Source organism: Triturus cristatus, chromosome 5_1 (assembly GCF_964204655.1).
Source record: "Triturus cristatus chromosome 5_1, aTriCri1.1, whole genome shotgun sequence".
In the NCBI taxonomy this organism is placed as follows: domain Eukaryota; kingdom Metazoa; phylum Chordata; class Amphibia; order Caudata; family Salamandridae; genus Triturus; species Triturus cristatus.
In genome coordinates, this window is record NC_140587.1 from 770,017,775 (window position 1) to 770,031,865 (window position 14,091).

At 42.3% G+C, this 14,091-nt stretch overlaps 1 protein-coding gene across 1 annotated transcript in view; it reads right to left on the reverse strand.

Moving 5' to 3' along the window:
- Nucleotides 1-14,091, reverse strand: part of LAMA3 (laminin subunit alpha 3) — an 881,606-nt gene that overhangs the window by 475,286 nt on the left and 392,229 nt on the right. Inside the window, exon 20 of the mRNA XM_085605753.1 lies at nucleotides 2,392-2,438. Within this exon, the coding sequence (XP_085461879.1) occupies nucleotides 2,392-2,438 (47 nt within the window). The remainder of the gene's footprint in view (nucleotides 1-2,391; nucleotides 2,439-14,091) is intronic.

Sequence of the window (14,091 nt, forward strand, 5' to 3'; positions counted from 1 at the left end):
GTAGGTGGTGTTGAAGCCCAGCACCAGGTGGTAGTAGAGCAGAAAGTAGGTGCACCACATGGAAGGGCACAGGTTATTCAGGAAGTGGCCGGTGGAGTAACTCAGCCTCTGCCGGAGCGGCATGGAGTCCCTAACCTAAAACAGCCGCAATACGCTGAGGCCATAAAAAAACAAGCGCGCGCCTCCATGACTGCCACAAGCTGCCAAACAACGGACAGCGGGAGGGGGGCGGGAACAAAGGGAACGAGGAAACAGACAGCGGGAGGGGGCGGGAACAAAGGGAACGGGGGCACTGACAATGGGAAAGGGGTGGGAGGATGGAGAACACACTCAACGGGAGGGGGGGGCGGAACAAAGTGAACGGAGAAACGGACAGCGGGAGGGGGGCGGGAACAAAGGGAACGGGGAAACAGACAGCGGGAGGGGGCGGGAACAAAGGGAACGGGGGCACTGACAATGGGAAAGGGGCGGGAGGATGAAGAACACACTCAACGGGAGGGGGGCGGAACAAAGTGAACGGGGAAACGGACAGCGGGAGGGGGGCGGGAACAAAGGGAACGGTGACACTGACAACGGGAAAGAGGGCGGGAGGATGGATAACACGACCAACGGGAGGGGGGCGGAACAGGAAAAGAAAATGCCAACACTTCCAAAATCAGCAGCTAGTGGTGAACGGCGGTGGAAAATAAACAAGGAAGTAGTCCCAAATTGAGTAGATAATGCGGAGCAGCGGAACTAAACTGTAGTTGGTCAGTGCTGCTTCCTGCACAAGGGAAGCAAAACGGAAGTGACGTTTCGGACCACCAGCCAATGAATGAGCTACATAAAAAGAGCAATGCCAGATGTAACCAATGGCAAGTGACAAAACAAAGTGAGATGCAATGGGTGGAGTTTCAGTAGTAATACTAATTACTTGATGCCTCGCAGAGGCAGCGCATGCGCTGCTTTATGCGAGACCTAAAAATCAGCTCAGTTTGAATTTTAGAGGCCTAGAGGGCCTTTTCCAGGGCTTGCTTTGTGATTTTATAGCTATATTTATCTAAAAAATGCAAAACATACCATAGCTTATTTATATAGGCCCCAACTCTTACTTGAGCAGTAAAAGACAGATGTATTAAAGATATGTGTATCATCAAGGTACATATATGTGGAGTTTTTGAATAGTAAATCTATACTTATTTATATATACCTAGCTTCACAACATTGTGGTAGGCTATTTTTCTGGCTATTATATTTTTGTTAGATTATATTTAATTCATAATATTCTGGTAGAATACCGAAGGAACATAGAGAAAATAGCATTGAAAGATCTGTGCTGCAGCCCTTCAAGTATAACCTATTAATTCAAACACTCCTGGATCACGGATTGGAATACATGTTGACATAGTTCCCAAAGTCAAGTTTTGCTTTTCTTAAATGAACAAAATCTAAGGTACAATTCTTCTCTGAGCACAACCAAGTTTGTTTAGGGATTCTATCACAAGGATTTTCATATTGTGTTGTGAAATAATGGTATGCAAATGCTAACACTTTTCACCTGACTGAAGCTGTGACTGGTGGCTTAGTGGACTAATGTGTCCACTGTAGGGGCTTTTGTTTGATCTCATAGTCACAGGTTCAAATCCCAGCGAGTCCACTCTGCCTTTCATCCTTCTGAGGTTTATAAAATGAGTACCATTGAGTTGGATAACAATAAACCTCTGTTCTTCAGTGCCAAGATACCTGCTGGGTGAACGTGTGCTTTACAAATACATATGCTATGCTATGTTATTGTTTCCATTTAAAATGTGTTTTTGTGTTTTATGGACCAAAAACATGGTTTCCTTTATGTGAAAAATTAGTTAAAGGACATGGGTGTAAAATATTTGTTAGATATTTTCATGATTAATATAAAGAAACAAATAAACATGACTCCCTCCTCCACACAGACATAAATCCTAGCTCAATTTCAGCTGTGTTATATTGTTTCATCAGAGGCTTATTGCGGTGTGACAACTGATCTGTAATAAGACATTGTTCCTGGTTAACACGTATACATTCTCGTCATTGAAACGTCATAGAATGGTAATATTAAATTTATTGCTATACACTATTCCAGGTGTAGGTCCCAACAAGGATAATATTTAGTTATTATTTAGCGGTTGAAGTCATCTATGTTTTACACACTGATAAAACCCTACTCAAGCCTCAGGGCGGCACTGTGGGTTTAGCACTTTCTGCTAATATGTTATGCTCTGCAAGCTCTTAGTTTGAACCCAGGCACTTCCAATTTAACTTGCCAGTCTTCTGAAGTCAGTATATTGATTACCTCTGTTACACTTAGTAATGGCAGACATGTGGTATGAAGTGATACATTACAATTAGTTCATTATTATTATTATTATTACTCACAGATTGGGGATCCATGGTACCAGCTGAATCACATTCACCGGTAGAACCTGGTAATGAGCATACAATGAGGGAAAATAAATTGTTAACCAGGAATGAATTCAATGAACAAGTAGAGACACTGTGTTAAAGGCCACAAGACTAAAGTATAATTGTGTGCACTACAAATGTGCATATTCCTTTACTCTACAACATAGTTTAAAATTCCCCACATCCATGTAAGAAAAGTATCAACATTCAGGATGGTGGGCCCATCAAAATAGTTCTAAATTTTATGTTTTCTAAACAGATGCCACTGTACTATGTTTCCAAAATCCCTTGGAAACACAGAGGGCAGTAGAATTATTGCTACATCTCATCTCAACAATGGTGATGTAGCTGTAGGTTGATGAAAACATCTGTTTTGCATGTTTGCAGCCCCGTGTCTTTCTTATGGGTGCTTATGACCAAAAAATAGGATAATTTGTTAGAATCATGAATTATTGGTTATGGTTTTTTATTAATTTGAATTCATCAGTTGGGATTTCAGTTTAAAGATGATCTAAAAGTGATTTTGAATCTTGACCTTAATTCTATTGGCAATGTAAAATCCAGTATTTGTTAGGATAAATGTCAAATTACACTAAATCAGTGCTTCAGATAAAACCTCTTTGGATGTTTTGATTGCTTAGGAAGTCCTATTGTCTCATGGGGAGAAAAAGGAAAAAATCTCTTTGAATCCTAAAGACTTTGTCTTTATGCTGCATTGGAAGAAGACCGGAGGAGCTTGAAGTTGACACAAAGTATATTGTGCTAAAATACTTAGTTATTTTGCAGAAGAGTAAACATCAGCATGGTTTTGAGCCAAGACTCTCCAACCTTTATTAAGCCACATACAGCACTGGCTCCGAGACTTTTATTCCCCATTACAGCTCTTCACTAAGAGCTAATTTCGAGCAGATTAAAGTCTGTGGAGACATCTTTGGATTCTGTCAGTATCCTGATGGATTGCACTTTGGTAACAGAGACCAGCAATAAGATAACAGTTTGAAATCAGTAGTTATCTATCCTTATTTGTCTTGCAGAAACACTTTCACCCACTTAGAGCTCTTTCCTTTACCGAGTCATCCGTACCTAGGTGCTTCCATAAAGTGAATCTATAGGTCTGGAATCTGCTTTTTACATCACCTGCAAAGCTCTTGAGTAATTTTATACCTAAGAAATAATGGTCCCTCTTCACAAAGCCTTTTTCTTTAGGTAGTGTATCTTACCAGATTTTCAGTCGTAAGACACACTTCTATTACAAACATGACCTCTTGAGGTATTTTTTCAACATTCTTCAGGATTTGGAGCACTAGAAATCGTATTCAAATTCAGCAAGCGTGGAAATTGTTTGGTGAATTCGAAGGGCAGGTTCTATAAATTGGCATTCACTGTTTGGGGTAGATTTACAAACATTTTCCTCTTGGTTAGTGTCACAAAAGTGACGCTAACCAGCACAAAATATTTTTTTTTTCTAATTTACTTTCCAGTGAAAAACTTGTCATTAAGAGGAGAAATGTTTTTATTTCTCCTGTGGTAAATAATTCTCCTTTACCTGGACTTAATTTGATACAGGAACATAATAAAATAGCTCAGTAAAATGAGAGGCAGAATCCGTGGTATTAGAGGTTCGGAATGGGCTTTATTCCATTAACTCGATTATAATCGGTTGCTCCAATGTTCCGTCACCACGAAGGTTCAGGAAGTGAAGCACATACATTATTGATATGAAATGACTTTTATAATACATACATTACAATGAAGCGAATACAATAGGCGTAACAATTGATAAGGAAAATGACGAGTTGTCTGCGTAACCGAAAATGGGTGTAATAAGGAGTAAAAAGGAACGTAATTGGTTATGATGTCACCTATAGGTGGATCCATAAGATAATACTTGGCATAGATGCGCGCGCAGCAGCATGACGTGTAATTGACGTGTAACTAGGGGGTGAAGGGGACTTGACATTTAGCTCTACATGTGGAGACAAGAAGTCTGAGGGGTCAAGTCAACCTAATCCCAAATCATATCTAACATCCTATGTTTAAAGAACTATGTTATCCACAAAGGAAGGACTCTCGGACAGAATCTATTCTATACTGACTGTGTGTGCGTGTACAAGCGTCTAAGTGTCTACACTAAATGCGAGGACAGGAATCTTCCATAGTAACAGGACTATGAATTACTTGTATTAAGACAGAGAAGCCGGGCCTTTTGCTCGGTGGCTGGAAGAATGTTTACTTAAACTACTAGGCAGGAATGCATCGGCTGAGGGGGAAGCAGATAACTCGAAGGTGAAATACAGTTCTTGGCAGAGAATAGGCTGATGTCAGGCTTCGTGAGCCGCGCAGAGAATGAGACAAAGTTCATGGTCACAGATGCAGGCTCAGACTGGAGCTTTCAGAGGCAGAAGGCAAGAAGAGTTTTGATGACAGAATCAGGGCCTACTTGCCTGGACTGTAAAATGGCATAAGTGAGCCATATAAAGCCGGTGGCCTTTTGTACTTAGGAATGGAATATCCGGCCTATTCATGGCGGATCTGACAGAGGACATGTTGACGGTGGACGCACATGTATTTGCGTCTTCATAACTGGAACTGGAGGGAACATACATGTACTTGTGACATGCACATAGAACCGTTGGGGTCCAAGATAGGGGACATAACTGACCAGAAAAATCCATATTTCCACATTCCCTCCTTGTCCCCTACTTGCCCGTTAAGAGATATCAATCTTCATTAATCCATTGATCTGTTCATATAGCATCATTTGTTCTTCTTTCTTCTTCCGGGATCTTGAATGAAATCTTGATGGTGGAATATACGATGTGGCACACAGACCACAGATCGCTGGACCACATTGTAGACATAGACAGCAACTGAATAGTATGAGAAGGCCAATACCTAGGAAAGATAGAACTCTCCATCCCCAGGCTGATATCACACTCCAAAACCAACTGGACCAAGTCCAGGTGCCTGGATTCTGGTGTATCTGGCTTACAATCTTGTGAAGGCGAGTTATAGCTTTATATACAGATGGCGAATTCTCTGGTATGAATACGCAGCAGCTTGATCCGATGACCCTACAAGCTCCGCCTCTATCAGCCAGGATGACGTCAAGGACAAGACGATTTTGAAGCACAACAATCCGCATAGCAGACTGCTCTTCTGTTAAATTGCCTAAGGCGGAAATAGTTTCATTCACTACTGCTTCAAGGGTTCTAGTTAATCTACGTATTAGTTTACTATTAGTAACAGTACCTATATAGGGAAAGATGCCTTTATTGAAATCTACATACTTGTCCCATGCCGTCTCAGTATAATCGACAATTGGGAGATCTCTCCGCTCTCTATTGTGTACTAAATGAATATTTCTATAATAATCAGGAGGAGCTAGGAAAACAGGTGGCAAAAGGAATGCAATGTAGCAGGTACCATCCCAATCTAGAGGTAGACGCATATATGCAGTCTGACCACATATAAAGTAGGAGTGGCGATAAGCTCTGAATGAAGATTTGCCTTGATCACTGAATTCTACTGTAGTAGTGCACTTACTATGGCCCATATGTATGGAACCAACCTTTCTTACACACAATTCACCCTTCGCTGGGAATACTGACATGGTGGGTAAGACTAGTTCAACTTCGGATACGACATTTAGAATCATGAGATTAGGTGTAAAATTACCTAATCCATATACTTCATTTTCTAGATCAGTTCCTGTTCTTTTGGGGCGACCCTCCTTGTCAGGATAGCAGACCTTGAGTAAAACTAGGTTCAGGTTTCCCCATACCCACTGATCTTGGTAAACTGCTGTGTCTGAGTCTATGGAATTGATTAAACTAAACCATGCTCCACAGGAGCCATTATGTGTAAATGGATGTGGAAAGAAAGGCAAGACTCCTTCATAATTCTGATAGGGAGGGAGTCGGCCACACACCCAACAATTAGTTGCATTACTAGTCTGATGGGAATGATGTAACATACTAATGAAAGTGTTATTGCGCAGCGCAAGTCTATAGGACAATTCATGCGGGGGTAAGTCACTAAAAGAATGTTCTGCAATTACATTGTGAACATTTCTGGCAATAGGGTAATATATGTGCAACAACATACTGGTAGTAATTATTAAAAGACTTAAGGAAAACAAAATTAATAATGTCACTATACAGTGGCTACGCAGTGATTTACAATACGCCTGTCGTTTCATCATTGTTCGCAATTGTCCATGATTCAGGTCTAGAGGATACATGTCAGAGACAGATTCAACCGCTTCACCTAGGAGAGGACTTAAACAATCAAACCGTCTGACGTTCTAGGCCTCAATTTAGCTTTATAGAGTTCATTTTCAGTTTTTTCAACCAAAGGAAGTTTTGAATCAGTCTGTGAGGGAGTGCAGGGCACAATGTCTATACCCGAGTATTGTCCATGAAATTTCTTGATATGACTTGAATGAATCCAGCCCTTGCGGCCCTCGATCTTCACGGCTGTTCTTGTGGTCAGCAGAACCAACTTGGGTGTCTTCCACCTGGGCTCCAGCTGAGTCTTTCGGTCGAAATTTCTCACAAATACGATATCACCCGGAACTACGTCATGGGGTTTTACCTCAGTGTTGTCGGGAAAGGCTGCAGCTACCTGTGAACGACAAGATTGTAGTGCAGACATCAAGGAAGCCAAGTAATCTGTCAGCATATTACAGTCAATATCAGTTATTTTGCGTGGTATAGGCGTCCCCCACATATTTGGTGGTCTGCCGAAGATCACCTCATACGGGGATAGCCCTGTTCTAGAGTGTGCTACCATTCTCATGTAAAAAAGTGCAACTGGTAATGCTACTATCCAGTCGACCCCTTTCTCTCTGCATATTTTGGACAGTCTGATTTTCAGTATCTGATTATGTCTTTCTACGAGACCTGCTGCCTCGGGGTGTCGAACACAGTGGAATTTCCACTGATATCCTAGCAGAAGTGAAACATGTTTCATTAATTCGGATGAGAACGGCTGGCCGTTATCTGAGTAGACAACACGTGGTAAACCGTATCGTGGGAAGAATTCTCGAACTAACTGTTTGGCAGTAGTCGGGGCAGTGTAATCTGAAACCGGGTATGCCTCCGTCCAACGGGACAGAGCGCAGACAACTACGAGAACATATTTGAATCCTCGACATCGTTCCATCTGGATATAATCCATCTGGAGGACTTCAAAAGGGTGATCAGGAGGATGAAATCCACCCTGTTCTACGGGAACGCTTTTTCCTGGGTTGAACTGGCAACAGATCATACAGGTACGGACTTTTTGTTTGGCTGTTGCTCGTAAATGTTTATCGAACCAAATGCGTTGGATGCTGTCTAGCATAGCTTTTTCTCCTAGATGGGCTGGACTATGTATAGTGTTAACTATAACTTGGACCATTGAATCAGGAAGGAACCATACAGACTTTTCTTTCATCATCCATCCTTGGTCCGTTTGGATCCCTCCTAATTCAGTCCATTTCTTTATTTCGTCTGGTGTAGCATGTGTCTGTATGTCAATTACGTCAAGAGTAGGATCTTTAACTGTCATACAATGTGTCGGCATCGGGACTATTGTCTTTGTCATGTCGGGGGTTTGAGTTTGAGCAGTCTGTTTAGCTGTTCTGTCGGCTAAATCATTGCCTTGAGAAATGATATCAGTAACTTTCGTATGAGCTTTACATTTCATAATTGATATTGCAGTAGGTAGATGTATTGCATCTAATAAGGCATGAATGAGGGGTCCGTGCTGAATGTGGGCACCGTGGGAAGTTAAATAACCTCTCTCTCGCCACAGCACGCCGAAGTCATGTACGACTCCGAATGCATAACGTGAATCAGTGTATATGTTGACTTTTTTACTTGTGGCTTGAATACAGGCTTGTGTCAGAGCGATGAGCTCTGCGGCTTGAGCTGACAAAGTATTTATACGATTAGTTTCAATGACTTCAGTATCTGTTGTGACTGCATAAGCAGCCACCAACTCTCCTGTATTTGTTCTCATACATGAACCATCTACATACAACGTCAGGTCTGGATCTGACAATGGGACATCTGTCAAGTCTTGTCTGGGTTTTGTCGTTATAGTAATAACTTCAATACAGTCATGAGCTAGTGGGTCTGTTCCGGTTACTGGCAAAAGTGTGGCAGGATTCAATGTGTTACAGCGTCTGATTTCTATATGTGGCTGAAACAATGTAAGTTCATACCCTGTAAGTCGCGCTATAGTCAAGTGTTGTGTTTGCGTTCTATTCACAAGGACTTCTACTGTGTGTGGTACTTGAACTGTCAATGGATGTCCTAACACTATGGCATCGCTTTGTCTGATTGCTAAAGCTGTCGCTGCTACTGATTTCAGGCATGCAGGCAAAGCCTGAGCTACGGGATCTAATGTACTAGAAAAATAAGCACATGGTTTGTGTGCTCCTGCTTGTTCCTGTGTGAGTACTGACAAAGCAGTACCTTCGCGTTCTGTAACAAAGAGTGTAAACTGTTTTCTGTAACATGGCGTTGCTAAAACAGGTGCTTGACATAAAGCTTTCTTTAGGCTTTCAAAAGCTTGTGTATGTTCCTGAGTCCAAGGGAGAACAGTCGATGTGGCTGCCTCCTGGGTTGTCAACTGAATGAGTGGTTTTGCTAGAAATGCATATTGCGGGATCCACTGTCTACAGTATGAAGTGAGGCCTATGAAAGCCCGCACCTCCTTTTGTGTCTTGGGTATTGGCATGTTAGCTATTAACTGAATGCGGTCTGGTGTAAGCTGCCTTCCCTCCTTGGACAGCGAGTGTCCAAGATAAATAACTCGCTGGACACAGAATTGCAGCTTAGAAGGGGACACCTTGTGCCCCTTTTCGGCTAGAAATTGTAAAACTGTCAGTGATGCTTTTTCACATTCAGGTTCGCTTCGGGCGGTGATCAGCAGATCATCGACGTATTGAAGCAGAGCAGTGTTAACTGGCATGTGGATACTGTCAAGTTCTCGTTTCAGTGCTTGGCTATAGATGCTGGGGCTTTCTGTAAATCCTTGAGGTGCGCGTGAGAATTTAAAGCTACGTCCATTTAAACTAAATCCGAATAAATATTGGCTTTCCGGATCTATTGGGACGCTGAAAAAGGCATTCTTGAGATCGATTACAGTAAAGAATGTCGCTTCGGAATCAATAGCTGTCAGTAATGACGAGATATCTGGGACCACAGGGAATTGTGGCACAATGCATTTGTTTAACTCGCGCAGATCAATAACCAATCGATATACTGGCGGGGCCTTAGGATCTGTTCGTTTAAGAATCGGAATTATTGGTGAATTACATATATTGGAGTCAGTTTCTACAACCACTCCTTGGGCAATGAGTTCGTCAATGATTTGCAGTAAAGCCATTACAGCATCTGGGGGTAACTTGTATTGTCGCATTCGTGGTAGCACCACTCCTGCCTTTAATGTGACTCGATATGGTGTAATATTCATGCATCCAACATCAGTAGGGCCTTGTGCCCATAGATGTGTGGGTAAAGTCTGTAATCGGGGATCCATGTCTCTAGACACATAATGACCTTTAAAATCACGTAAAAACAATCTTACTCCTTCCGGAGAACAACATATTATGGCTCCTAGAGCTTTTAACGTTTTTATTCCTAATAGATTTTCTGGACATGATTTAGTAAGCAACAAATCGGTAGTTCGGGTCAAAGGTCCTATCGTAAGTGGAAGAGGCTGTGACACTTCATTAACAATAGGCTTTCCTGAAAAACCAAGGGAAATATTCTGTGAGCCTGAGAGGGGTGCCCCTGGAACTTCACTACGTTTTATTGTTGTTCGACTTGCCCCTGTATCGAGTAAAAATTTTCTGTCTTGGCCGAATAGTTCACTATGTACATAAGGTCCTTCTTGATCTACAGGGATCTCGATAAGGGGTAAGCCAATTTCCCTCTCTAGGCTTTTTCATGCGTAACGCTGGTACTCAGGATATTCATACTGTGCGGTCTGATACATTTGTCGTGTTGTTGTTTGTGTGGCAGCAACAGGCAACGGTGGTGCAGCTGGCACAAACTGTATTGGCTGTTGTGCGGCTGGCATGGACTGGGCATGCTGCAAAGCTCCTTGTTCATTCTGATCTTGTCTGAGTGGCCGTGATCTTTCTTGTGTTTTACCTATGGCGATATTATGTTTTAAAACTGGGCAATCGTGTACATAATGACCTGGCTTTTTGCAATAATTGCATGTCCCTTTTATAGGTCCGGCTGAATCACCGGAATGTGTCATACCCTTCTTATGTCCTTCAGCTGGAACTGTCTGGGAAACTAACATTTTCATTTTTGTGTCTTTCATGCGTCTGTGTTCATGTTCTTGTTCCTCTCTAATTCTATTGTGATGGTATTGTAACATTTGTAACATTTGTGATGGAGTGTTACCTTGCCAGGTACTCTCGAATTTTAATACTCTATTCTTTACTTGGGGTAGAGCATTCTCAACTAATTTTGTTACAAACAGATGTGGGTATGATTCGCTACTTGCTTTTATGCCACTATTTATACCAAAACATTTTTCAAATCGGGCATAGTAATCACTAGTGTCTTCATCTTGCTTCTGTTTACAGGCTGAAATTGTACCCCAATCTTCCTTTTTCGTAGTTAATAAGCGTGGCAGTACCTGTACTAATAAACCTGGTAGTGCTTTAGTTTTATCCCCAAGTCCTGCTCCTGCAGTTCGGGCCTTTTCTTCTGCTTCTAACACTGACCATTCTATCTTTTGGTCTCCTACCTCCCACTCTTTTTCCTTGAGTTTCTCATAAATGCCAGCAGGCATCAATACCTTTAATATTGTCATAATGTCGGGATAGGTATACTCTCCCATGAGTAACATGTCTTTAATTTCTCGGTGAAAACCCGCTGGGTCTTTGTCATGACTGGGTACCACTTTCTTCATTTGTAACAATTCTATTTTCGATATGGGCGTATATACAAATACGCGTTTAAACTGATTGTCCTCGCCCTTTATTGGGTGTACTTCTCGTAAGGGATTCTGTCTATCTATGTGATACGTAGTTCTTTCCTTGACGGGCAATGGAACATGTTCTGAACATACAAAAAGAATATATTGCTTTCTTGATTCTAGAATTTCTTTAATTAATTTAGTACCTGGACCTCTCCATCTATTCGTGAGTAATTCAGTCAATATGTCGGGTAAGGGACCAGGATCTGAATGTTGACTCCGATATAGTATAATGAGTTGTTGAATCATATAAATCCCAGCTAACCTCTCTTCATCTGGGGTGAGATTCATAAATGTGCGTACTACTGTATCATCACTATATTTTCCGGGACTGTCCACCCAATGGACAGCTGCCCTGGCTAAATCTTGTTCATCCATAGAATCGAGGAAATGATAACCCCTTCGTTCTCGGAGTAACTTGTCAGCTGTTTGGAACGAATGCTCGTTAGACCTTATATGGACTATGGGTGTTGGGAAACCCCTGTTATTGTCTGGACATATCGGGCGTATCGGGTCAATAAGACATCTCGTACTATTACAAGATCTTCTTTTACCTACATAGGCTATAGTTTCTGACTGTCCTGTGGGCAGTCCTGACCCTTCTTCCTCGCTTTGTTCGAACTGGTCTACCTCTAATCTCTCTTCGTGTAGGCGTTCTATTTCTTTACGGATCTTTCGGCACATGGCTATTATACAATTTTGTTTATCGTGTCTCCCTTCTGATATATTCTGGCTCCATCTTGTAAGAATTTGCATTGCTTCCGGGTCTACCCCCGGTCGGTCTTGATTTCTGATCACACAGTTTATGAGGAAACGTAACAGTTCCCCCTGTATCTCTACTTTCTGGTATTCCATAGCTCTGTTAATACATTCTGGATCTCGCCCTGTTTGGACAAAATGGTATATATTATCTAGATGCGCAGTCATTCCTGGTAACTTCCCTAAATACACTGCGGCTCGTCTGATACGTAATGATGCTAGGGTCATTTCGTCCTCTTTTCCAGGCACAGGGTCATATCTACAATCTATAAGAAGTTCCTTAAGCGCACGGGCACTAATGAGTTTGGGTGTACGTGAATGTCCTGACTCTTGAAATGTAAGTTTATTTATTCTGGGTGGCGTAGAAAAAATATTGGTAGCACCTCCCGTAGCCCCATCTGGGGTGTCGGGTGTGAAAGGATTCGTTGAACGTGATACAGCAACTATAGGTGTGGACACAGCTATAGAAGCAGCTGTGGGAACAGATGTAGAAACAGATGTGCTTGCCAGAACTTGTGGCTGTAGAGATACGGGTGCCGGATCTTGGCGTTGAACCTCCCTGACAGGCGGTCTATGTGGGGCGGAATTAGCATACTCGGGAGCTGCGTCATCTAAATATGAGGAAAGAAAAACATCTTCTGCGGTTCGAGGACGCCCCTTTGGATGTACCTTTACTGGGAACAATGGGGATGGCAAGTCTTTCGGTATTTCTGGAGTAGCCTTAGGTAATCCTTCGGCCAGAAGGGGATACATACCATTCATAAGGGCATTTCTTTGTCTGTCTACTTGTTCTGATTTCACTCGGATACCTTCCTCAATTAATAGATTTTCTTGAACTTTATTGGAATTCTCTTTACTCTTCTCTTCCAGTCTACGTGCTTTTTCTGTTCGTCTATGTGATTCCTTACGCCATAATTCAATGGCATCTTTCTGTGACTGTCTGACTTTCCTTTTCCATAACTCTTCTTCTACTTTCATGATGCACTCTGCATCCCAGGTTCCCGCTGTGGGCCACCTCTGACTTTCTGGTAATTCCTTGGTGTAGTCTACCGATAAATCAAGAAATAATATGGCGTCTAGGCCATGTTTATGATACATAAAGTGCCCTGGAGTGTCCCTAGGAGGAATAGGAACGGCTTCTTCGAGAACCCCTTTTCTGGTAGTGATCTGTCTTAATTTCGAAAAGAGCGGCATATTGAGAACTGACCTTATACTTGATTTTGACCAACTGACCTGATACTTGATTTTGAACAGACTTAATACAATAAACACGATAATGAACAGTCATTCATACCACAATATACAGAACATACTTAAACACATTAAACATTAAACATTAAACCTTTAACTGAAACAACAATGATGATCGTCTGCATAACTAAACACCAAGCTTAATTCTTGACAATAACTAGATACTTCGGAATACTTGATATACTGCTAAACAGTACAGATACACTGCTGAAACAGTGCAGACCGGATTTGTGTACCCAAACCCGTCTTGACCGGCACAACCTATGTGCACGTCAGAAATGCCTCCCCAGCAATGGTACTCACCGGGTAGCTTCGGAAACGGAAGGCCTCAGTAACTTGAACTTGAACCGGACTGGACTCGACTCGTCGGACACTGGGCTTGACTTCGGACTGGTGGGTCTCTGTATACCTCGGATCTTGCTCTCTCAGCTAGGCTCTGGTCGGGATACTTCGCACTTCTCACCGCCTCGTCTGGGTGTTGATCGCAGTCTCAGTCGCCCCCGCTTGACCGGAGGGAGATACAGGAAATCCTGCTGGTACGCGTTATTGTCCGTCCAGCTGTGGCAGGAGACCGGGCCTGCAACGCACCGCCGGCGCGTGAGATGAGAAAGTGTCCCTGTTCGGGCGCCATTCATGTGGTAAATAATTCTACTTTACCTGGACTTAATTTGA